General features: G+C 42.9%; 1 protein-coding gene across 2 annotated transcripts in view; it reads right to left on the reverse strand.

Annotated features, from left to right (window-relative positions):
• Positions 1 to 76: 76 nt before the first annotated feature.
• The window catches only part of LOC142842217 (WD repeat-containing protein 35-like), a 33,077-nt gene continuing 6,514 nt past the window's right edge, over positions 77 to 26,639 (reverse strand). Inside the window, exons 5-14 of one of the 2 annotated variants that reach the window (XM_075959079.1) lie at positions 25,162 to 25,290; positions 23,371 to 23,504; positions 20,645 to 20,810; positions 20,364 to 20,509; positions 19,536 to 19,661; positions 12,382 to 12,567; positions 8,177 to 8,209; positions 7,740 to 7,800; positions 1,456 to 1,600; positions 77 to 224 (exon numbers count right to left, since the gene is read on the reverse strand). In XM_075959079.1, coding sequence (XP_075815194.1) covers positions 110 to 224; positions 1,456 to 1,600; positions 7,740 to 7,800; positions 8,177 to 8,209; positions 12,382 to 12,567; positions 19,536 to 19,661; positions 20,364 to 20,509; positions 20,645 to 20,810; positions 23,371 to 23,504; positions 25,162 to 25,290 — 1,241 coding nt within the window. In that variant the 3' untranslated portion in view covers positions 77 to 109. The remainder of the gene's footprint in view (positions 225 to 1,455; positions 1,601 to 7,739; positions 7,801 to 8,176; positions 8,210 to 12,381; positions 12,568 to 19,535; positions 19,662 to 20,363; positions 20,510 to 20,644; positions 20,811 to 23,370; positions 23,505 to 25,161; positions 25,291 to 26,639) is intronic. The other variant, XM_075959080.1, reaches the window with a different exon arrangement.

Here is a 26,639-nt window from a genome sequence, read left to right on the forward strand (position 1 = left end):
TTGGCAACTTTGTAAAAGCAGGTGTGGCAGTGTTTAGGGAACTGTTAAACTGATGTCCTATCACTAGAAACAAGCTCTTGTTCGGCCGTCTGTTAATGGCAGTGTTTCCTTACCTACAGACACTACCACTCACAGACAAAATCAAAGCACCTACTTGAATGGCTTTGCTGTAATCAAACACCCCATCCACAGATCCAGAAGGAACATCGTCAACATGATAAATTCTGTTTTAAAAAATCAGAATTTTGAAGAAAGTGAGGATTGCATTATTTCATAATCTTTGCAATTCAGAACAATGAGCATTATTATTTAATAGAAAAACTCTGATTGTTTAAAGAGTTCTTGATACAGCTGAATCTCATAAAAGCAGAAAGTATTCATCAACTGTTTACCAGTTATCTACGTGATCTGTCAGCAACGTCATGCCCCACTGTGAGCACTCAACTCAGGCATTCCCAATAACGTGTGTTGAGCTGTGAGATAGTTTGCCTAGCTATTCATTCATCCGGAGTGCTTGCTTGTCTGCATGCCTGCCTGCCTGCCTGCCTGCCTGCCTGCCTGCCTGCCTGCCTGCCTGCCTGCCTGCCTGCCTGTCTGCCTGTCTGCCTGCCTGCCTGCCTGCCTGTCTGCCTGTCTGCCTGCCTGCCTGCCTGCCTGTCTGCCTGCCTGCCTGCCTGCCTGTCTGCCTGTCTGCCTGTCTGCCTGTCTGTCTGCCTGTCTGCCTGCCTGCCTGCCTGCCTGCCTGCCTGCCTGCCTGCCTGACTGCCTGCCTGCTTGCCTGCCTGCCTGCCTGCCTGCCTGTCTGCCTGCCTGCCTGCCTGCCTGTCTGCCTGTCTGCCTGTCTGCCTGCCTGCCTGACTGCCTGCCTGCTTGCCTGCCTGACTGCCTGCCTGCCTGACTGCCTGCCTGCTTGCCTGCCTGACTGCCTGCGTGCATGCTTGCTTGCTCTTCACTCCCACTTACCAGAAACTACTCCAATTCAGACTGCCTAGAATCTGGGACCAGGGAAAGAAGCCACCTAAAGCCCTTTTCTATACCCGTGTCTAAGGGGTATAGACATCTGCCCTGGTGATAGATGCTAGGATCACTTCCTAGAAAGATCCACCTACTAACCTATGGGAATGAAGCTTCAGTTAGACACTCGGATCTTAACTGAATGATTTCAGTTGAACACTAATATGTGGAGTGGGTCTCACATAGCCATTTCCTGACCAAATATATCCCCACCAATTTCTAGCCCTTTCCAATAAGTGTCTTTGTTTTCTTTCCACCATGCCAACTTTCTTTGACTTTAGCAAATTTAAACAGATCCATCTAAAAGATATTCAGATTAATTAAAAGTATTTCTATTAATCTAGGCTATGTGTATTTCTCAAGAACGGCAATGAATAATTAGGTATGTCTGACTTCAATGTGATATGGTTGTGTTACATATATATATATCAAAATACATACCTTTCTCTCCCTTCTTTTCGTGACCGTGTAATCTGATTAATCTCCAACGCTGTGAGCTTTTTTGCCACACGATATTGCCAGGTATAAAAGGCTTCTTTTGAAGCTGCTATCACATGGGTTTTGGTCATGGCAACAAATAGTGGTACTATTCAAAAGAAACAAAAGACAATTAGTCTATGGTTACACAGAATGCACTTCAAAGGACTTCAGTATCCCTGAGGCTAGCTCCTCATTTTAGAAATAATAAGCCCACAGTCTCCAAATACACACGCAGTCTCTCAAATCAGAAAAGAATCTGAAGTATTAGGATCATACAAAAATACTAAGTAAAATGAATCTGCCATCTAATGGACCAAAAGCTAAAACCTCCAAACCTTTTAGAGAACACTTAGGACTAAGAGCGGTTGCTGTACATCGATGGAAGAGCACTTGCCTAGCATGTGAGAAGCCATGGATTCAATCCTCAGTATCACAAAGGTAAAAAAGGCCTGGCAGTGTGGTGCTAACTGACTGGATTAACAGCTCGAGAATTTAAATTCTAGATTTTTTATATGCTAAGTATTTCAGTGGAGTCAGTTTTTTGTTTTTGTTTTAAATTCTGGCCATAACGGTTTTTCTATTCAAAACAAAAGATATATTATTAATGACCTCTAGAGGGAGCGCAAAGCCTTCATTGCCTGGCACAAAACCATGGCCCCGGGGAAAGGCAGCTAAGCCTCCACCGGGGTGCACTCTCTCACTGACTCCTTTTACTAAATTCTAATAAACACGGCAAATCCTCCGTGAGTATTCCAGTTCTGGTAATTACTATGCTATCACTGATTTGAGGTTCACAAACCTTTACTGGTTAAAAATATAAATAAATTTTTCTAAACATATAATAAAAGCATTTTCTCAACCAAAGTTTAATTACAATTAAAAGTTACATTCATGCTTTTTATTCTTTTTCCCACATAATTTATTCTGACCATACTTTCCCATCCTCTGTGTAGCTTATTCCTGGCACTTCATAAATAAAAATTTATTAGTATCCTAATTAATTCAAAATTAAAATGTTATTGGTTCAAAAGACAAGTCAGGCTTCTTGGATTCAAATCGCAAACATTCATAACTATAATGTTATAAATTATTTCCTCTCTCCATACCTCGGTTTTCTTGTTGTCTACTGAAGGTAACAATATCAGCCATATAGAGCTGTTTTGAGGATTAAAAGAGAAAATAAAGGATAACACAGTACCTGAAGTAAATAATAATTTTTATTTGGTTTTGGCTTGGTTTCTCAAGACGGGGTTTCTAGTGTCCTGGAACTTGCCCTGTAGACCAGGCTGGCCTTGAACTCAGGGATCCACCTGCCTCTGCCTCCTGAGAGCTGGGATTAAAGGCATGCTCCACTACTGCCCAATTTACACTTTAATTTACATGTTTAAAAACATGTCAGGCACTTTTCTAAACACACTATGCGTATAACTCACAGCCACTGTATAAGGCCAACATTGTTATCATCATTTAGCAGATACAGTTTAAGTTGCCTGTGTGAAGTGGGCAAGTGGAACACAGACCCAGGTAAACTACTGCTCCTGAATCTGTGCTCTTAGTCGCTGAAGCAGAATGCCCCTCAATAAACGTTACCACACATTAGGCATGGTAGCTATCATCATTTTTTATGTTTATTTTCTACATGGATTTTTATAATATAACCAAGTACTCAGAACAAATGCAACTATATCTGAAACATAGTTTCAATTAATATAGTAGTACTTTCAGTAAATTCACATGGGAACACAATGCTATCTATGTAAATTCTGATAGATTTTTATTAAAAGATGAATTAAACCCCAACTAAATTTATATTAAAAAAACAAAGACGAGGTGGCCCATCACAATTTGATATTACTAAAGGTGTCACAGAGTTTGCTCACAAGTCATGGAAAAAGTCAACTGGTACTGACCAAAAAGCCCCTGACTCTTGCAAGTTTTCACAGGACTAGAAGGTGCTGCACAGACCTGTGAACCCCGCATGCTACAGTAATGACTGGCATGGCAAGATAATCCTGGATGTAACAGTGTCACCAATGTCAAAAGGACAACGAGCTGCTGCCTGGTTGAATTTAATGCCTGATCCACAGAAGGAAACACATGCCTGGTACTACAAATCTGGTTAGGGAGTTTGTAGCCTAGCGATAGACCTGATGCTATTATCCTGCTAAATGGACATGGTATCAAACTGCCCTCGAAATTCATACCCATAGGACACTCACTTATCTTCATGCTCACAAACTAGAACAGTTCTCCATCTTCATCAGAGAAATGTCATTGTGCAGTGGACAGAAATCCACAGCTGATCAAAGTACAGAGAATGTGTCTATGGAGGGCTCAGCTACACATGGGACAGGTATCCCAGCACCAAGGTTCAGGGACCAGCAGAGAAGGGGGCAGGAAGATGGCAAGAGCCAGAGGCCAGAAGAGGATATGACAGGACCACTGTGCCTGGGAACTCACAGCAGCTGTAGCTGCCTGCACAAGACCCGCTCAAGACCAAGCCAGTCAACACTAGCGTGGAGGGACAGGCTCAGGAGCCTGTGTTGCTTGAGTCAATTATTTTAAAGAACATGGCAGGTCAACTCAGTACAGTGAATAGCTCCACACCAATAAGCACATGGACAGCAAAATTAGACCTAGTGGATTATTAAAAAACAAAACGAACAAAAAACAGAAGGCATGAAGTTGGGAGGAAGTGAGAGCTAGGGTGTAGCTATCCATTAGGGAAGAATAAATCTGATCAAAATACACTGTATGAAATTCTCAAGGAGTTAATTAAATATTACATTAAGAAGAAAATGAAGGCCAACTTTGATAAAGATTTACTGATTTTTATTTTATGTGTATGTTTTTTTGCCTTTTTGTATGTCTATGCACCAATTATGTTTCTGGTGCCCCTGAAGGCCAAAAGAAGGCATAAGACCTCCTGGAACAGGTATCACAGATGGTTGTGAGCAGCCATGTGGGTGACGGAAACTGAACCCAAGTCCTCTGGAAGAGCATCCGGTGTTCTTAACTGTTGAGCCACCTCTCAAGCCCTAAGATCAATTTTTAAGAGATAGAATTCTTAGGGCTGGGGAACATTATTCAGCTAAAAATACTCAATCCCCCTTTTAAGTCGACTTAGGGTGAAAACAATTCAAAATATCAGTGCCAGAGAGAAGGCTCAACAAGCTAAGATGCCATGTAAGCATGAGGAACTGAGTTTATGTCCCCAGAACACACAGTAACAAAAGACAGGCAGGCATACCAGCCACCCGTAATCCCCAAATTCAAGAGGCAGAGATGGGATCCTTGGAGCAAGATGCTAGTTAGACTAGTCAATATTAGCAAACTCCAAGTTTAACAAAAGGCTTGGCCTCAATAAGTAAAAGTAGAGCTATCAAACCTCAACATGCATATATACATGTGTGCCAACACACATGAGCATGCATATACACAGGTGCATATACAACACCCACATACACATGCAACAATTTCAAAATACGTAGAAAGATTACTGAAGGAAAATTTTAAGAAATTATGCTTCTATCAACCGAGCCTTAACAGTAATAGGCAGTCATTATTAACCAAGTCAGGATGTAAAGTAATTTAAAACAATTTAGGAATTCACATATAAGAAAAACTTGCTTGTAATATTTTAATGCTGAGGGCTGAATAAATTCCTGCATCTAAAATTGTTCCCACTTTGCAACTTACTCGTGTCTTAGCACTTTAAAGAGCTGGTAAACTGAAATGTTTTCATCAAATTAACTTTCTCCAGAATACATGGGAGCCATCATTAGAAACCTGCCAAAATGACTGCCCCACAGCGGATCCTCTCTGGTCACTCTGTCCCTCTATCCTTCTCGCAATGCTATCCTTTCCTCTTAGAATGCCAGCTGAAGAAATACAGGCATCTTCTTCTCTCCCCCCCCCCCCCCCTCTCTCAGACAGGGCTTCTCTGTGTCGCCCTGCCTGTCCTGGAACTTGCTCCATAGACCAGGCTGGCCTTGAACTCACAGAGATCCATCTGCCTCTGCCTCCTGAGTGCTAGGGCCTGGCATGTATAGGTATTTCTTACATGCCATCCTTCCACACCAACATTCGTTTATCCCAGTCATCAATACAATATCTAGCACATGGAACACAGGACAGAAGCAGTAAACTGTTGCTCAACTGATTAACCAAGCCTTATATATTTATACAACCCATAAGAGAAGTCATAATTTCTTTAATCATTTCCCCAGGGACTATTACAGTGTCTGAAACAGTATACTTTTGGTGATTTGCTAAATAATCACTTTTAGTTTACATGACATGAACACTGTCCATGCACTCAAGATACATTTGTGAAGGCAAGTGCTGTTAGAGACTGGGGATATGGGAGTTAACTAGACACAAATCTTTAAGAAGTCAGACAAAGAAAGCGGCAAGCACAGGGCAGGGTGGGAAGTACCTTGGAAGGAGTACACACAGTGATAATGAGAGCTCCATGGGACAGCACCCAAAGAGGGACCTGCACTCCTCATATTGAGCACAGAGGAGCCCTGCCAAGCAGACTTTGCATAATGTCAAGGTTCTTTGATTTCTACAGAAACTGTCAAGAGGGAAAATAAAGAAAACCAAAACAATGCATTCTAGATGAGTGCCTGCCCTGGGACATGGCTATTGTGTGCTTCCGTGTCCTACCTGCATGGAAACTTCGGAGAGACTTTCAAAGGGAATTGTGTAGGATACAAGCGGAAGAAAATGTTGAATCTTTGCAGCCACTTGCTGCGGGTCAGTGAACGAACTCTTGGTTAATGTCTCACCCAGTGACCAAATTCTCTAATACTCACCGTTTTATGAAGCAGAAGGATTTACATTTAGTTTTGTTTTTAAAACAGTCTACCTGGCATTAAAAATTACTTTGAGTTTAACCCTATAACAACAAAAAGTCAACACTTAAACTTTTGATATTGAAAAAAAATACAATCTCAAGATTAGCAGAATTCACATCTTAAAGGCATAATACTTTGCTTCAGCGAGATGGCGCAGTGGGTAAGGACTCTCAGTATTGAGCCTAAGAAACTAAGTTCAATCCCCAAAACCCATAGAGTGGGAGGAGAACATCACCCCTGAAAGTTGTCCTCTGGCCTCCATATGCATGTTCTCTCTCCAGCCCACTGATGAGCTTTTTAAGACCCAATATCTAACCTGAAAATAAATGGCTGCTTCTCAGGGTCAGAAAATAGCTCAATAGATTTTCAACATATTTTTTGGACCGAATTATTCTTGTCACACCATTTCCAATACATAAAAGTACATTTTATAAAAGAAATATTTATTTTGGAAGTTGAAATTGCAAAAAAATATTTTAATGGCTTTTAATAAATTTCTTAGGATGAGACTTGAAACTAGGCAGAGTGTTACTTTTTGTATCTATTGGATAGAGGGAAGGGTAAAGCTAAATTAAACAAATGTACTCAGAAATAAGTAACAGGGAAATTTTTAAGACTTTCTCTATCAATAGCCTGGCTTCATTAGAAAGCTCTGGAAAAATCAAGCTTATTTTATAAGCAGCTGAAGTGTTTTTATGGCAGAGAAGTATTTACAAGCAGTTTATTAATAATAAAAGTGTTTTAAAAGCAAAATTCTTTCTATAACCCTGTTTATTACGCACTAATTTGCATTGCACACCAATTCCTCTACAACTGTATCCCCTTGTCGACAAATGGTGGCGATTACTGAATTACTATGGGCTTTAGGCGCAGGAGTCTTACAGGTACTGTATCCGCCATCATGCTTCCACAGTGAAGGGAGACACTGAGAACAGGCAGCAACTGCTGCTGCCCAAGGCAACCAGAGAATATCAGTATAATGAATATCACCAGTACGGGTAGAAGGTGTGGTCTAAGACACACTGGTGTGTGGGTGTGCAGAGGCCAAAGGAGGATGTGGTGTGTCTATCTTCTCTATCATTATCCACCTTACCTTCTGAGACAGGGTCTTTTACTGAACCAGAAGCTGTTTCAGTTAGGCTGTTGGACCAGCGAGTTCCTGGGATCCCCCTTTCTTAGTCCCCAATGCTGGGGGGTGGGTTACAAGCACTTGTGGTCATGCCCAGATTGTGTGGGTGGTAGGGGATTTGAACTCGGGTCTTCTTGCTAGGACAGCAAACACTTCGACACAATGAGTCATACCTCCAGTCCTTTAGGATGTTTTTAATTAGTGTTACAAACGAAACCTGATCAGGAAGGAAGTAAATGCTAACATTTGCTTACCCAAATCAATGTATTTCGGGTCCAAGGGTGTGCCAATAGAATTGCAAAGAACTAACACAAACTGTGAACAAACAGAAGAAAAAAAGTATCAGAATCCTTGCAAGAATATCAGAGTTCCTGCTTGTGAGCAATGAAGAATAAATCATGCTTATCCTTTCAAGCGTCACTAACTGGCAAGTCTTTGATAAAACAGTCAGTACAAACAAGAACAGACAAAAAGAAAGACCATCTTCAGCACTGACTATTAAAAAAGACCAACTAGCAGCCAGGCTGACTCTCACTACAACAGAGCACCACGGTTTCAGAGAACACTCTAGACATACGTGGAGAGAAGCTGCCTCCGTCATTTACTGCTAAGCTTTCTGATACGACGGTGGCCTAACTCGTTCTCACCAGCCCCATCTATCCAACCACACAGAACAGGAGTGATTTGTTACCGTTGCACCAAAGGTCTCCATTTCATTCTCCTCCTTTGAAGCAATATATGAACAGTATGAGAAATTAAAAAAATGCAATTAATTCAGGAATAATGGCTTATATCCAAACAATCATCATAACTCATATTAGGAAAAATACGATGTACACTTTACATTATACTGTTCTAAGTTGGTAATTTCATCTTAACTATTAGCTACTATATTGTGCACTAACAATACTGTTCTACTTAAATGTTTTCTAATCAGCTTAATAATTTCATATCAATTCTGCATTGTTTGTTTTTTTTCTATCAATGTCTCAAAACTTGTTTAATTTTATAGACATTAAATGATAAATGACTAAAATTTTACCCTTCTACTACTTAAGATAGGCTGTCTGTTGCCTCAGGTAACACAAAGGTCTGCCCCACACGCACACACCACAGCTTTCTGCTTTAAACATAACTTTTTAGGATTTTGGATCCAAATTCAAGACTGAATATTTGGGGTAGGAGTTTCTGAAGTGCAAAACTCAACGATCACATCATTTCGACCACACAAAAGCTCTGACAGCTGATTGCTCCAGAACATCATGACTTCCCTATTGAAATACTTTGCTGCCCTTGTTAAGAAAAACAGGTTTGGGAACTGTTTTGGTTTTTCTCTCTATGCTTAGTTTTCAATGTATTAATTACTAGCTTGACTCTCCAGTTATGCCTGATTGAGTACATCTCTCAATGGATTTGACACGAGGCGATGTAGTGGCTGATCCACCTGACCTTCCCTCGGAGCCTGGCCTCTGCCTGGAGTCCCTGGGTGTGCCCTGGGTCAGCTGAGACACTCTTTACCACAGGGGCTGGGCTTCTGGTTTTCCTCCTCTTTCTTGGTTTCTATAGCTCATTTTAGTGTCCTTTACCCGAAAATATCTCCTTAACACAGATCAGCATGAGAGGAAAATTTTGTCGCTCTTGCACATTTAAGAAGACCGGTATTGCACCTCACACGGGAGTTTGCTCATGGACTCATTTTCTCTCAGAATTTTGAGGGCGATTCTCCAAAGCTTTGCTGTTAACTAGCTGAATGCCAGCCTAACCTTTCACCTTGTGAAGTCTACTACTACTGTGTTGTGCCGGTTTCATCCCACGTGCTCTGAAATTCACAGCGGCATTCCTTGATGTGGAGACACTGTCAGTCACTGAACCGGATTACTCCTAATTGAAAGCCTCTGCTCCAGTTGGGGTAGTCTCTGCATGTGTGCTCACACGTGGGAGAGCCTGTTTGTGATCACGCATGTGGAGGGCAGAAGTTGACTTCCCCATCATGCTGCACTTGACTTACAGGGCAGGATTGCTTGCTGAACCCAGCTGATAGATTTCAAAGTGTAGTCAGCCAACTTGCCCCAGGGACTTCCTGTCTCAGCTTTCCCTGTGAGGGGACTACAGGTATACTACCATGCACCCAGCTTTTATGTCGGTGTCAGGGAGCCAATCTCCAGCCCTCACACTTGCACAAGGTTTCATCCACTGGGCCAGCCCCTCATCCCCGTCCTCCATTTTGCCTGTCCGCTCTTTTTAGCACTATTATTCGAATGTTAAACCTTCACAACATCCTCACTATTTTCCATTTCCTTGTCTGTTTGCTTTTGTGTGTGTGTGTGTGTGTTTCCTTCACTTCATTGTTCAGCCTTCTTGGCAAACTTTTCAATATGATTATCATCTTTGTGATTTCCATATCCTTCTCTTGTTTTATGGATGGATGTCTCTGAACTGTGTAAGGATACCAATGACCGTTCTTACGAGTCAACAGTGCCTTTGAATTGTTCTCCCTGGGCCAGAACAATGGCTAAATGGTTAGGAGAAGTTATTGTTCTTGCAGAGGGCCAGGGTTCAGTTCCCGATACCCATCCATAATTCCAGTTCCAGGGGTTCAGACATCCTCTTCTGGACTCTGTGGGCCCCTGCACTCATGTGCTGCACAGACAAGCAGACACACACATGAATAAATAAACAAACAAATAAATAAATGACGACTGGGCATCATGGCATGTGCCTTTAATCCCAGCACTCAGGAAGCAGAAGCAGGAGTATCTCTGTGAGTTCAAGGCCAGCCTGGCCTACATATCAAGTTCTAGGACAGCCAGGGCTACATAAAGAGATCCTGTCTCTCAAAACAAAATAAAACAAAACAAAAACAAAAACCAAACTATGACCTGAACTGTTCCCCTCCTAGTCTTTGTTTACCCCAAATTCTTCTCCCTCTATTTGTGTCTATATTTAGCATCTCTTACTACCTTGGACATTATCCCCAATGTCTGTACTGCCTTCCCATCTTCTATATGTAGGAGTAGGATGCTGAAACTCTATGTGGTACCTACTCCATCATGTTGCTGTGAGACGATTGGGCAGGTCTGTCTTAAGAGATTCTCAATCTAGCCCAGCGGTGGTGCACACCTTTAATCCCAGGCAGAGGCACGCAGATCCCTCTGAGTTCAATGTCAGCCTGGTCCACAGAGCAAGTTCCAAGACAGGCTCTACAGCTACACAGAAACCCTCAAGACTGGAAGCTCAGCTGCCTGTGCTCTGGGAGCCATGCAGGAGAGCATGGTGGGACTAGGAGGGCAGTGCTTCAGGACAATGCTAACACCTGTCTGACTTTCAGCAGAGTCTGTCCCCATCAGCCATGCTGAGGATTCAGCACAGAAATTCCTTTTTAAGATTTACTTGGGGCTTGTAGCTTGTAAGAAGGCTCAGCAAGTGGAAGGGCTTGCTGCCCAGACTGATAACCTAAGTCCACTTCTTTAAACCTCCATGGTGGAAAGAGAACAGACTCCTGAAACTTGTCCTCTGACTTCCACAAGTGTGACGGAGGGCAAGAGCACAAACACACTCAAATAAATGTAAAAAGATTTTTTTCTATAACTCTTATGTTTTTTTAAGTTTGTATTTATTATTATTTTTTAGATGATTATATCATTTCTCCCTTCCCTCTAAACCTTCCCATATCCCCTTCCCTACTTGCTTTCAAATTCCTGGCCTTTACTTTCATCAATTGTTGTTTTATGCATGCTTATATTGCATGCATATTTATTTGTTTATTTTACATGTATGGATGCTTTGTCTGCATGTATGTCTGTGCAGTACCCATGGAAGCCAGAAGGGGGCACTGGATCCCCTAGAACTGGAATTAGACTGTTGGCTACCTTGTGGATGCTGAGAATCTAACCCAGGTCCTCCAGAACAACACCCAGTGCGCTTACCCACTGGCCCGTCCCTCCAGCCCTTACTTTCACTTTGGTCCACCTGACGACCAAACCTCACTCCTGGTAAATGGCAACAAGACCACAGCCTGTAGGCTCTGTCTAGAGAAGATCAGGAGACTTGCCTATTCCTATGTCTTTTTGTGGTTTGGGGAGGTTTTGTTTCTTACATCATCTCTGGTCCTCCCAGATTATATTTGCCCAACAAGGCGCCTCAAGTCCTAGGCTTCTTCAGCATTCTCTAACCAGTTGCCTCTAGCCACAGCCCAAGAATGCGTCCTTAGGTCTGTCAGAGTCACCCCCCTCGTCCACGTACTCTCCCATCTCCACACTTCGTTGTCAGCACCTATCTTTTCTGACCCCTATGGGTATACTTATTTGAAAAACACTTGTACTGCTGTTCTAGTGTGTGTCAGGAGAAAACAAAGCCAAACGGAGCTGTCCAAATAATTGCCTTTAATAAAATCTCTGAGCTTTTAAATCATAACCCAGTCAAAGACACTGATTGTCTTCTTTTCAAATACATGCTTTTGAAAATTCTCAAATTGTTGGCATGCTTACAAAAACACATAACATATTCTTTATTTTATGTTATGATATTAGTTTTAAATAAACTGTATCTCCAACTAAGAATAGATTTATCAAACTCAAAAAGCTACCCAAACTCTTTTGTAATTTCATCAGTATTTCTACTAGACATCTGGATATTCATTTTTCACTTGTGACATATTTCAGAGGCAAGAGCTCCAGTATGGAAACTGTTAGCATGACCTGCCAATGCCTGGCTGCTAGGAAAAGGAATCAGAGAACACAGAAACATGGATCCAGCTCTCCAAGACAGGCTCAGACAGACGTGGCCAAGAGAGTTAATGTTCTGTCCTTGCTAGTGCCACACTTGAGGTGGTGGGTAGCTAGAGAGCAGTTCTGCCATTGTGAACACATCTGTATCTTAAGATCAAGGGGTCCCTACCTGAGGGTGATTTTCATCAGCTTTCGTAGCCAAAATGCAGAAATCGCCACAAGTGGTGATGGAAATGAGACTCTTCACATATTTAATGTATTTCTCATTGTTTTTTGTGTCCCAAAAGACAACACAGTACTCAGGACGATCAGGTCTGGTATACGCATAAACCACAGTATTTGAACAATAGCCCCACTAGGAATGGAGGAAGGGAAGGAACAGAAGTGGGGAGGAAAGAAAAGGAAGATAGACTATTTAGTTTGGGAGAGAAAGTCCCATTATTTTATTTTTACTTTAGATTAATGTAACAGTTGCTGTATCAGGGCTGAAAAATAGATCCTTTCTTATTACCAAAAAAATCTAAAAATCATAATAAAAGACATTTTTTAAAAATGTTCTACAAAAATAAGTTTAGCTTGTCTAACTTTCCTTAAAATTTGCAAATATTAAGCTTCAGTGCTAAAAATTTTCAGTAGTTAATCCCTGCTTTAAGGATGGGCCCAGAAAGTGATCAACTGCTATCAAGAGTTTGAATTCTGGGTCTCCAAGACAAAACTCAGAAAGTAGGCACTTTGTCTTTTCCCCATCCATGTATTTTACAGAACGTTTTTATAGTCAATCCTTCTACATTGTTTATTCAAAACAAAACGCAGAAGCCCCGCCCTAGCTTTCTGAGTAGTAACCACGTACGGATCTTGTAGTTACAACCATTCATTGAATGTTTGCACCACAGTCCCCACAGAGAACAGAAGGTGCGCACGCACAGCTTTCCCTCCGTCTAACATGCTTGAACATTCATATGGAGTCTTGGGTACATTATACTCATCATCAACACTCTGCTTATATTACTGAAAGTTCGGCCATGTAGAATTTTCATACCACTCACTAACATCAACTTTGACTTTAAAAGACTTTAGATTTACGAAAAAGTTAAAAAGGTACAAAGTTCCCAAAAGCCTTAAAATATTTTCCCTGTCGTTAGCATGATACACGGCTGTGATACATTTGTCCGAGCTAAGAACCCAGCATCACTAGACTTTACACTCTTCATTAGCTTTCCCTAGTGTCCTCTGAGATGCCAGAATCTCATGGTGGCTACATTATACTCCGCTGTCATGTCTCCTGGGATCCTTTGAACTGTGATGATTTCTCGGTCCCCCTGTATTTGATGATCTCAGCTGAAACCAGTGCCCATCAGTTTGGGTCTGTCTGGTATTTTCTCATGCTTACACAGTTACTGGTTTGTAGGAAGACCAGAACTAAACATGCCTGCTCCTCTCGTGTCACATGAAGGTTTATGATCTCCCCATGACATCACTGAGGATGTTAACTCTCATCACTTGGCCAGAGAGTGCTTTCCCAGGCTTTGCCACTGAACAGCTCCCTTCTTTTCCTTTTCTAAGCTCTAAGGATGGGAGGCTCCACCTCTAAGAGAGGCAGTATGCAATCTGGAATACTTCTGTAAGAAAAATCTATTTTCTTCCATTTATTCTATTCAAACACGGTGCTGTGTGCACAGTGTGTGCTGTGTGCACTGTGCTGTGTATGCTGTGCTTTGTGTACTGTGTGTGCAGTGCTGTGTGTGCTGTGCTGTGTTGTATGTGCTGTTTGTGTTGTGCTGTGTGTACTGTGTATGTTGTGTTGTGTGTGCTGTGCTGTATGTGCTATATGCTATGCTATGTGTACTGTGTGTACTGGGCATACTGCACTGTGTTGTTCTGTGCTATGTGTACTTTGCTGTGCTGTGCTGTGTGTACTGTATGTGCTGTGTGTGCTGTGTGTACTGTGTGTACTGTATGTGTTGTATGTGCTGTGTGTACTGTATGTACTGTATGTGCTGTGTGTACTGCGTGTGCTGTATGTGCTGTGTGTGCTGGTGTTGTGTGCTCTGTGTGCTGTGCTGTGTGTTCTACTATATGTGCTGTATGTGCTATGTGTACTTTGCTGTGCGTGCTGTGTGTACTCTGTGTGCTGTGTACTGTGTGTACTGTGTGTGCTGTGTACTGTGTGTACTGTATGTGCTGTGCGTGCTGTGTGTACTCTGTGTGCTGTGTGTGCTGGTGTTGTGTGCTCTGTGTGCTGTGCTGTGTGTACTGTGTGTGCTGTGTGTACTGTATGTGCTGTATGTGCTGTGTGTACTGCGTGTGCTGTGTGTGCTGTATATGCTGTGTGTGTTGTGTGTATTGTATGTGTTGTATGTGCTGTGTGTGCTGTGTGTATTGTGTGTTGTATGTGTTGTGTGTACTGTGTGTACTGTGTGTACTGTGTGTATTGTGTGTACTGTGTGTGCTGTGTGTATTGTGTGTGTTGTATGTGTTGTGTGTGCTGTGTGTACTATATGTGTTGTGTGATGTGTGTGCTGTGTATACTGTGCTGTGATGTGTGTGCTGTGTGTGCTGTGTGTGCTGTGTGTGCTGTGTATACTGTGCTGTGATGTGTGTGCTGTGTGTGCTGTGTTTACTATATGTGTTGTGTGTGCTGTGTGTACTGTGTGTGCTGGTGTTGTGTGCTCTGTGTGCTGTGTGTGCTGTGTGTACTGTGTGTGCTGTGTGTGCTGTGTGTACTGTGTACTGTGTGTGCTGTGTGTGCTGTGTGTGCTGTGTGTACTGTGTGTACTGTGTGTGTTGTGTGTACTGTGTGTGCTGTGTGTACTGTGTGTGCTGTGTGTGCTGTGTGTGCTGTGTGTACTGTGTGTGCTGTGTGTGCTGTGTGTGCTGTGTGTACTGTGTACTGTGTGTACTGTGTACTGTGTACTGTGTGTGCTGTGTGTGCTGTGTGTACTGTGTGTGCTGTGTGTGCTGTGTGTGCTGTGTGTACTATATGTGTTGTGTGATGTGTGTGCTGTGTATACTGTGCTGTGATGTGTGTGCTGTGTGTGCTGTGTGTACTGTGTGTGCTGTGTGTGCTGTGTGTACTGTGTACTGTGTGTGCTGTGTGTACTGTGTGTACTGTGTGTGCTGTGTGTACTGTGTACTGTGTACTGTGTGTATTGTGTGTACTTGTGTGCTGTGTGTGCTGAGTGTGCTGTGTGTACTGTGTACTGTGTGTACTGTGTGTGCTGTGTGTGCTGTGTGTACTGTGTGTACTGTGTGTGCTGTGTGTACTGTGTACTGTGTACTGTGTGTGCTGTGTGTACTGTGTGTGCTGTGTGTGCTGTGTGTACTGTGTGTGCTGTGTGTACTGTGTACTGTGTGTGCTGTGTGTACTGTGTACTGTGTGTGCTGTGTGTACTGTGTACTGTGTGTGCTGTGTCTGCTGTGTACTGTGTGTGCTGTGTGTACTGTGTACTGTGTGTGCTGTGTGTACTGTGTACTGTGTGTACTGTGTGTGCTGTGTGTACTGTGTGTGCTGTGTGTGCTGTGTGTGCTGTGTGTGCTGTGTGTGCTGTGTGTGCTGTGTGTGCTGTGTGTACTGTGTACTGTGTGTGCTGTGTGTGCTGTGTACTGTGTACTGTGTGTGCTGTGTGTGCTGTGTGTACTGTGTGTGCTGTGTGTACTGTGTACTGTGTGTGCTGTGTGTGCTGTGTGTACTGTGTACTGTGTGTGCTGTGTGTGCTGTGTGTACTGTGTGTGCTGTGTGTACTGTGTGTGCTGTGTGTACTGTGTGTGCTGTGTGTGCTGTGTGTACTGTGTGTGCTGTGTGTACTGTGTGTGCTGTGTGTGCTGTGTGTACTGTGTGTGCTGTGTACTGTGTGTGCTGTGTGTACTGTGTGTACTGTGTACTGTGTGTGCTGTGTGTACTGTGTGTGCTGTGTGTGCTGTGTGTACTGTGTGTGCTGTGTGTGCTGTGTGTACTGTGTGTGCTGTGTGTACTGTGTACTGTGTACTGTGTGTATTGTGTGTACTGTGTGTGCTGTGTGTGCTGTGTGTGCTGTGTGTGCTGTGTGTGCTGTGTGTACTGTGTACTGTGTACTGTGTGTACTGTGTACTGTGTACTGTGTGTACTGTGTGTATTGTGTGTACTGTGTGTGCTGTGTGTGCTGTGTGTACTGTGTGTGCTGTGTGTGCTGTGTGTACTGTGTGTGCTGTGTACTGTGTGTGCTGTGTGTACTGTGTGTACTGTGTACTGTGTGTGCTGTGTGTACTGTGTGTGCTGTGTGTACTGTGTGTGCTGTGTGTGCAGTGTGCACTGTGTACTCTGTGTGCTGTGTGTACTGTGTGTACTGTGTGTGCTGTGTGTACTGTGTACTGTGTGTATTGTGTGTACTGTGTGTGCTGTGTGTGCTGTGTGTGCTGTGTGTGCTGTGTGTACTGTGTACTGTGTGTGCTGTGTGTGCTGTGTGTGCTGTGTGTACTGTGTGTACTGTGTGTGCTGTGTGTACTGTGTACTGTGTACTGTGTGTGCTATGTGTGCTGTGTGTACTGTGTGTGCTGTGTGTACTGTGTACTGTGTGTGCTGTGTGTGCTGTGTGTGCTGTGTGTACTGTGTGTGCTGTGTGTACTGTGTACTGTGTGTGCTGTGTGTACTGTGTGTACTGTGTGTGCTGTGTGTACTGTGTACTGTGTGTGCTGTATACTGTGTGTACTGTGTGTGCTGTGTGTACTGTGTGTGCTGTGTGTGCTGTGTGTGCTGTGTGTACTGTGTGTACTGTGTGTGCTGTGTGTGCTGTGTGTACTGTGTACTGTGTGTGCTGTGTGTGCTGTGTGTACTGTGTACTGTGTGTGCTATGTGTGCTGTGTGTACTGTGTGTGCTGTGTGTACTGTGTACTGTGTGTGCTGTGTGTGCTGTGTGTACTGTGTACTGTGTGTGCTGTGTGTGCTGTGTGTACTGTGTGTACTGTGTGTACTGTGTGTGCTGTGTGTGCTGTGTGTACTGTGTGTGCTGTGTGTACTGTGTACTGTGTGTGCTGTGTGTACTGTGTGTACTATGTGTGCTGTGTGTACTGTGTGTGCTGTGTACTGTGTGTGCTGTGTACTGTGTGTGCTGTGTGTACTGTGTGTACTGTGTACTGTGTGTGCTGTGTGTACTGTGTGTACTGTGTACTGTGTGTGCTGTGTGTACTGTGTGTGCTGTGTGTGCTGTGTGTACTGTGTGTGCTGTGTGTGCTGTGTGTACTGTGTGTACTGTGTACTGTGTGTGCTGTATACTGTGTGTACTGTGTGTACTGTGTGTGCTGTGATGTGTGTGCTGTGTGTGCTGTGTGTGCTGTGTGTACTGTGTGTGCTGTGTGTGCTGTGTGTACTGTGTACTGTGTGTGCTGTGTGTACTGTGTGTGCTGTGTGTGCTGTGTGTACTGTGTACTGTGTGTATTGTGTGTACTGTGTGTGCTGTGTGTGCTGTGTGTGCTGTGTGTGCTGTGTGTACTGTGTACTGTGTGTACTGTGTACTGTGTGTGCTGTGTGTGCTGTGTGTACTGTGTGTACTGTGTGTGCTGTGTGTACTGTGTGTGCTGTGTGTGCTGTGTGTGCTGTGTGTACTGTGTACTGTGTGTGCTGTGTGTGCTGTGTGTACTGTGTGTGCTGTGTGTGCTGTGTGTGCTGTGTGTGCTGTGTGTGCTGTGTGTACTGTGTACTGTGTGTGCTGTGTGTACTGTGTGTGCTGTGTGTACTGTGTGTGCTGTGTGTGCTGTGTGTGCTGTGTGTACTGTGTGTGCTGTGTGTGCTGTTTGTGCTGTGTGTACTGTGTGTACTGTGTGTGCTGTGTGTGCTGTGTGTACTGTGTACTGTGTGTGCTGTGTGTGCTGTGTGTGCTGTGTGTGCTGTGTGTGCTGTGTGTGCTGTGTGTACTGTGTGTACTGTGTACTGTGTGTGCTGTGTGTACTGTGTACTGTGTGTGCTGTGTGTGCTGTGTGTACTGTGTGTACTGTGTACTGTGTGTGCTGTGTGTACTGTGTACTGTATGTGCTGTGTGTGCTGTGTGTGCTGTGTGTGCTGTGTGTACTGTGTGTACTGTGTGTACTGTGTACTGTGTGTGCTGTGTGTACTGTGTACTGTGTGTGCTGTGTGTACTGTGTGTGCTGTGTGTGCTGTGTGTGCTGTGTGTGCTGTGTGTACTGTGTACTGTGTGTGCTGTGTGTACTGTGTACTGTGTGTGCTGTGTGTACTGTGTGTGCTGTGTGTGCTGTGTGTACTGTGTACTGTGTGTGCTGTGTGTACTGTGTACTGTGTGTGCTGTGTGTACTGTGTGTACTGTGTGTGCTGTGTGTGCTGTGTGTGCTGTGTGTACTGTGTACTTTGTGTGCTCGTGTTGTTTGCTCTGTGTGCTGTGCTACACTGATCAAACCCCATGGTCTTATGCATATGCTTGCCCTCTAAGCCACATTTTCATCACCTCTGAACCTTTGAGGTTTTTTTTTTTTAATAGACTCTCACTATATAACCAAGGTTGCCTTCAAACTCCCACTTCCTCTTCCTGCATCTCCCAAGAGATGATATTATAGGCATGAACCTATATTGCTTAATATTTTTCATAAAAAAATAAATTATCCCAAGGGCTGGAGAGATGGCTCAGAGGTTAAGAGCACTGGCTGTTCTTTCAGATGTCTTGAGTTCAATTCCCAGCAACCAAATGGTGGCTCATAACCATCTATAATGAGATCTGGTGCCCTCTGTTGGCCTGTAGACATACAAGCAAGCAGAACACTGTATGCATAATAAATAAATAAATCCTTAAAAAGTAAAAATAAAATAAATTATCCCAAGCTTGTTTTAGATGGTATATTATTTATCTCACTTTCTCCTCTGATCCACTCTGCCCTTCTCCACTCCGTTCCAGGCCTGGAGGGTGATTATTGTAAACTCCATCACGTGGGCTCCCTTGCTGGAAGGTCCCTTTGGGGTGACCATCAGAAGGCACCAGAAAGGAGAAGTCCCTGTCTGACAGCAATGACCCAGCTCATGGGTTCCGGGAACACTCTTCCCCTATTGATCCCTGAGCCCATGGAGATACCATCTGGTTCTGCTTTATCTCCTTAGCTGTTCCCTTTCATCTCGGTCATACCCTGAAATCAGCCTTTTAATTACTGCTGTGAGTGGCCAACTGTTTCCAGCCGAGGTCTTGATTCTTAAAGTCATTTTAACTGTATGTGGTATTCGGGAAAAGTTGTTATTTACTAATTTTAAGAGCTTCAGTCAGTCAGAAAAGCCGCCTTTCTACTAGTTTCTTACTTAAAAAGCTGCAATGGATTTAGCTTTTTAAAAAGTTTTATAAGTGCTTTTCATACCTTATAGTCAGGTCGAATATTTGCAAAATATATAAAGGAGTCAACAGCTAGAGCAATCTTCAGTCCACCTCCTTCCCAGGACAGCGAGCACATCTGCTTTCCCGGGACTTTCAAAGTACCCAGGTGCTGGTGAAAAACAAAATGGAAAGTTATAGTGAACAAATTACTACTCAAGTGTGCCAATGCGGCTACAGAATATTCTAAAAATTAAATGTATTAATAACACCACTGAGAAGGATAACACATATTTATGAAAACAATGCTGGCATTTTAGTATTTATCATTTGTGACTTATTATTAAGATAGATTTTTTTAACAAATAAATCATCATGCCAGATGTAGTGGTGTATGCCTTTAATCCTAGCACTCAGAAGGCAAAGGCAGGTGGATCTCTGTTCGAAGTTAGCCTGGTCTACAAAGCGAGTTCCAGGATAGCCAGGGCTACATATTGAAGCCCTGTCTCGAAAAACAAAAAACAAACAAACAAAACCAAAAACAAAAACTTTTCAATTAAAACTATGAATCTAAAATACTAATAAAGTCAATGATTAGAAAGAGACATTTATTTGGCTCACAAAGAGAATATTCTAATTTAGCTATTTCATGGCAATTTCCTACATCAAACATGTAGGTTTCTAAACATACAGATTATAAGATAGTAACTATATTAAAGACTTAGAAGATACTATTCAGACACATACTTGACATCTGGAGGCTGCCACTCAAAAGTCCCTAAAAGGAAGCATAGCAAGCTATACTTTCTGTTCATTTCCCCCACTTACTGCTGCACCTGTTTTAAATGGGAAGGTAAGTCTGAGGCACATTTACCTCACCAAATGGCGTGTAAAACTGCACAATGTTGACGTCCTTGTCCTGCGTGACTACTTTCTGAGAGCCTGCCACAGCTAGCACACTGCCAATGTGGTTCCACTGGATACCAACCACATACATGCCCGTATCAATCAAAATCGGGTCTAGAAAAAGAAGATAAATAAAATAAAGGACAAATGTGGCAACTGGGGTCACACTTAGCCTAGGAAACTTTAGAATCATAAGAATAATTTTTAAAAACATTTTTAAACTTCTCCAGCTTAAAAAAAATTACTTACTTTGGTCATTCTCGTGTCTCATTATTTGACATCTCCCATTGTCAAAACAAATTGCCAGGCATGGGCAATCCGGCTCCACATAGCCCTCTGTGCCATGGTACCAGTGAATCCCAGCAATACTGATTGCTCCAGTGACATTCACCAAACAATTCAATTTCATTTTCATCTAGGTAGAAGTGGTTAGCTTAGGCTTAATAACTGCATTTTAAAATATGTAATTTAATCTACAGAAGTATTGAAGGAAAAACAATGAAAATAAGATGTGAAATCTGGCTATAAATGCAAGCTTTGTGACTTACTGGGTCACCAAACCTAGACAAATTACTCACCTGACTCTCCATTTTTTCCCATGCATAAAATAAGAACAGAAACACACAGAGATGAGCATGGTGAGGCTGAGGCAGAAAAGATCTCAAATTTGAGGTCAACCTGGGCTACATAGCAAATACAAGGTCAGTCTCAATAATATAGGAGACCTAAGCTCAAAACATGTTTTTAGAAATCTACACTAATATTTAAAGCTTTTTAATAAGATTAAAATGATAGTAGAAGATCATGAGTTCAAAACCAGAGACTATGTAGTGAGATGATCATGTCACAGAAAAAAAGAAAAGGAAAGGAGAGGGGAGGGGAGGGGAAGAAAAGGAGAAAGAAAGAGAGAGAGAGAGAGAGAGAGAGAGAGAGAGAGAGAAGGAAGGAAGGAAAAGGGGAGGGAAGGACAGAGGGAGGGAGGAAGGGAGGGAAGAAAGGCGAAGCATCTACAGTCTACAATGGGGCAACAGAGAGGGATGGAAGCCAGCACCAGGAATGGCCCATTCCACATCAATGAACACAACCAATCCCTCACAGACACCCTCAAAGGCTAACCTCAGTCTCTGTAATTCCTCTCCAGAATGTCCTGAGCTTTGTCTCCGATGTGAGTCTAGGTCATTCCAGGTTGACAATCAACACTAACCTATTGTGGGACTCCATTCGGCCAATTAGCTTTTGGGGACCAGCCTTTTGGGTGTAGTCTGCGTAGACCAGGGTTCAGTTCCCTGAAGGGGAGCCAGAACAGCAGCGTGAGCACACTTTCTCTTGTAGCTTATCATTGGAACGTAGCAACTCAGACCATGCCCAAAGGGCCAGTCCTGCAACAGCTAATTGGCTGAATGGATTCCCACACACTAACCATTTTACCTAAAGCTAACTTGCTTTTACCTTCTTCCTAGAAACTGATTTTTATCCCTTATGCAGTAAATCAGTTACCATTCTTTTAGCAAACAGGTTCTGGCTACTACAAAAATATCTGTGGTATCCTACTGATGTGGGATTCCCCTCTATATGATGTGAATACCATTAATAAAGTTAACAAAGAAGCTGTTTTGGGCCTGTGATAGGGTAGAGCAGAGCTAAGAGGGGAAAACTATACTAAATGCTCAGAGAAAGAAGGCAGAGTAAGGAGAAGCCATGGAGCCACCACCAGAGACAGACGCCAGAAACTTGTCGGGAAGCCACAGCTACATGGAGATACACAGATTAATAGAAATGGGTTAAATTAAGATGTAAGAGTTAGCCAATAAGAAGTTAGAGCTAATGGGCCAAGGGGTAATTTAATTAATACAGTTTCTATATGGTTATTTCAGGGCTGAGCAGCCGGGAACAAACAGTCTCCTACAACATCCTGCATATAAACATTGATTTAAGCACCAGAAGCCTTTTAAAAAAAACTTAACAACGCAGCGTATCATCCTACTCATTATCCCTCAGCACCAATGCACTGTCATCTTGTCCAATCCAGCCACAGGAAATCAGGACTAAAGTCTACACTCTGCTATGTTAATTCGCCTTACAGGAACTGCACTTGGGCTAGGAATGTAGCTTAGTAGAAAAGAATGCCCACTTACCATTCAAGAAACCTTGTGTTGCCGGGCGGTGGTGGCACACGCCTTTAATCCTAGCACTCGGGAGGCAGAGGCCGGCGGATCTCTGAGAGTTCGAGGCCAGCCTGGTCTACAAGAGCTAGTTCCAGGACAGGCTCCAAAAGCTACAGAGAAACCCTGTCTCGAAAAAAACCAAAAAAAAAAAAAAAAAAAAAAAAAAAAGAAGCCTTGTGTTATAGCCAATGTCTGCAAAAGACTGAGCATGGTGAAGGGTGCTCCTATAAACCCAAGAACTCAGGAGGTGGAGGCAGGACAATCCAAAATTCAGCGATGCAACAAACCCCAACCTGGTCTACGTAAGACCCTCTCAAAACAACAGCGACTAGCCCCACCCTGCCCTAGCCACTGTCCTATGGCTGTGAGGAGGCACCACGACCAAAGCAGCTCTTATGGTCATCATGGCCGGAAGCAGATAGGCATGGTACTGGAGCTAAGAGTTTTACATCCTGATCCCTAGGCACCAGGCAGAGGGAGACACACTAGGCTTGGAAACCTCAAAGTTCATTCCCAGTGACACACCTCCTCCAACAAGGCCACATTTCCTGATCTTTCCCAAAGAGTTCCACTCCCTGGCGACTAAGCATTCAAACAGATGAGTCTGTGGGGGCCAGCCCCTTTCTCGGCACCACACACACTCAAGAAAATCTAAGATTTGTCTTTTAATTTTTAAAATTATTTAATGATTAGAAAACTAAAACAAGAAAAATTCTATATATTGTAACTATCGTAAGAGCATGCATATATAAATGACATAAAATAACCATATAAAATTATACTAATAGAATAATGAATATATATACTTACAATAAAATTTCCTTGATTATCATAAATATGTATTTCTCCATTTGCCATTCCAAAAAGTAAGATTTTACTGTCTGCAGACCAGGTCACATGGCATAGCTGTATACCTTTCAGGTCTTTTCCCCAAATCCGATTCCCTACGACAAAACACAGCCATGGTTACGGCAAGCTCAGAGCCGTGATCTTCCAACCCCACTTTGGAATCTTGGTTTCCTTAAGGAGTTCTCATTTTCCTCACAGCCGTCAGTCATGCAACCATTCAATTTATTTGGTCAAGGGATATTTATTGGCACTTCTAAAAGCGAGATACCACCGAAACCTTAGACAGCAGCGGTGTTTCAAACTCTCTGCCATCTCTTCTAAACTCCCAGGCAGGGAGGGCCTAACTCCTAGCTATGAAATCAGCTAGGCAGAACTCTAGGCAGAAATGCGAGTCTTCAAAAGCACATCTTCATCGGCTTGCATCCCCAAGCACTGAGAACTAAGTGAACCCAACCTTTCTGCTCGTGCCGACACAATGAGAAGGGCGCTCCTTAGATGGGCTTTTCTGCGGCCAATCCTTCCACCTGGGCCGTCAACCCTTCCCAGGTTTACAAACATCTCCCTCTAGTTTACCCTCATTTCTCTCTTCTCCTTTCAATTTTCTCTCCGATCCTTCTTATAAATTTTTAAATGTGCATCAAACTATTAATTATCTCACATAAAATGAATGAAGCAAAAAGCCCTTCCTTCAACCCTCCACTTCCTCTCTACTACGGCCCAATTCCTACCAACCCCTCCCAGCCACAGTGCTTACTATTTACGGAGTACCGCCAGATTCCCTTCCTAAGAGTCCTCTCAACCCCTTAGCCATCCCTGTCTGCCTCTGCTCCACACCTCCACTGATGCCTCCAGTACAGGAGGCCATGACTGCCTGTTGCTGAAGCCAACAGGCAATGAATGGGTCTTATTCTAAGCTTTTCATGTCTTTTGGACCACACCCTTCCTTTTTGATAGTCTTTACTTCCATGGGCCTTTGTCTCCGAGACATCTATTTTCAGTGTGTTGGGTGAAATTGTTTTTCCAAGCTATTCCTTAGCCTTGGGACATTCTACTCATCTACCTGTGGCTAATGAATGCATCAGCATGCATCCCCTCCTCCAGGAAGCCCTCCCTGATCTCTCCCTATCTGTGTGGGGTGATTTTCCACAGGTTCATGAATGCTCCCTGTTGTAGCGCTGACCGCTGATACGTGACTGCCTGTTTTCCTATGATCACTTCTGATCTAGGTCAGGGATGTGTCTCCCAGCTGTGCCATTGATTCCCAAACTACAGCAACTGCTTTCAAGGCTCAGCAGCATTGGACTACTCCAATAACCACACACAAATAAATAAATGAATGAAAATTATTTTAAAACAATTTCCGTAAGAATTTTTTTATATTAAAACCAAGTTGCAGGCTCACAGAAGGCCCAGTGTTATGTATGTACTATAATTTGAAAGGAAGTGACGCTAAGGCTAAAAAATATGCCAACGGCATGCTGTTCAGCTGAAAGGAGAGATTTCTGTAATTTTATCCCTCTGAAACCAGAATCTACATTTCTATACACTCTAACTGATTGAAGATCATATTTAAAATGATACTGGGAAATTAATCCACCTGCTTTCCATATCACTGCAGGACACTGAAACAATAAACTTGTCCTGAAAATCAAGGCGAGTTGTTAGAGCCACACGGTAGTTCCTAATGTCACCAGGTAATAGAACAGGTGCTTTCTTCTTCAGAGTCTATTTCCCAATCAGTGGCTGCATTACCGTCCACGGAGCCGACTATCACAGCTCCATCTTCATACACGATGCAGATCTTCTGGCCGTCAGCGTTCCAGCTCATACTGCGAACCACCGACTTATTGCGGTTGTTGATCATCTCCTCATACCAAGAGCCTGTGTTGACAAGTCAAAAAAAAACAAACAAAACTACAAGTCAAAACCTGCACACTTAGCGGGCCAGGCATGGTGACGCACATCTCTTGGCACGTGGGAGGGAGAGGCAGGAGGATTTCTGAGTTTGAGGCCAGCCTGGTCTACAGAGTAAGTTTCAGGACAGCCAGGGCTACACTGTCTTGAAACACTGCCTTGAAAAATCAAAGGGAGAAAAAAACTTTCACATTTCTCATTTGGTACTTAAGGGTTGATAATATTTTTTGGGTATTATCCTGTATACCATTAATCCCAGAATTTCGGAGGCTGAGGCAGGAGGATCAAAAGTTTGAGGCTAGGTTGGGCTACATATAGCAAGACCCTGTTTGAGAAAAAAAAAATAAAAAGTTGCTAACATTCTAAGAATTCACTGTTGGATAAATTATTGTAAAGGTGTCTATAATGTAAGGCATTTAACTTTAAAGTGTTCAAACCCACCGTGAGCAAAACTAAAAGTTTGATTAGGTATTTTTCCTAATTACTCCAAAATTATCATAGAAAATACAACAAATATACATCTTTTATTTTTATTTCTCTCTTCTTGTCAGTTAAGAAAATGAAATTACAGGGGCTGGAGAGATGGTTCAGCAGTTAAGAGCACTAACTGCTCTTTCAGAGGACCCAAGTTCAATCCCCAGCATCCACATGGCAGCTCACAACTGCCTGTAACCTTAGTTCCAGGGGATCCAACCCCCTTACAGACAGACATGCAGGAAAAACAATTATGCACATAAACTAAATAATTTTTTAAAAAGAAAATGAAATTTCATTTGCTTTTTCAGGGTTAAAATAGCTGATTTTTTGAAAGCTCAGATTTTCCCATGAATGATAAATTTCAGACAGTGAGGGAAAAAGTAACAATAACAGCTTTACACATATGCATGAGCTCTCTATGAGTCATCATTAATTATGATTAAAATAAAAGCATATTCCATTAAAACATGTAGACTATTATTTTAAAACTCTAAGCCTTCTTTTGGGCTTTTGGTTTTTTTATTTGTTTGTGTTTTTTGGTTTTTTTTGGGGGGGTTGGGGGATTTTTTTTTTTTTTTTTGGTTTTTCAAGACAGGGTTTCTCTGTAGGTTTGGAGCCTGTCCTGGAACTAGCTCTTGTAGACCAGGCTGGCCTCAAACTCACAGAGATCCGCCTGCCTCTGCCTTCCGAGTACTGGGATTAAAGGCATGTGCCACCACCGCCCAGCCTGCTTTTGAAATTGTTTTCACATGACTTCAGAGAGATAGCTCAACAGGTAAGGGTGCTTGCCACCAAGGCTGAGGACCAGTGTTCCATCCCTGGAATTCACACAGCAGGAC

The sequence above is a fragment of the Microtus pennsylvanicus genome, unplaced genomic scaffold (assembly GCF_037038515.1).
Source record: "Microtus pennsylvanicus isolate mMicPen1 unplaced genomic scaffold, mMicPen1.hap1 Scaffold_278, whole genome shotgun sequence".
In the NCBI taxonomy this organism is placed as follows: Eukaryota; Metazoa; Chordata; class Mammalia; order Rodentia; family Cricetidae; genus Microtus; species Microtus pennsylvanicus.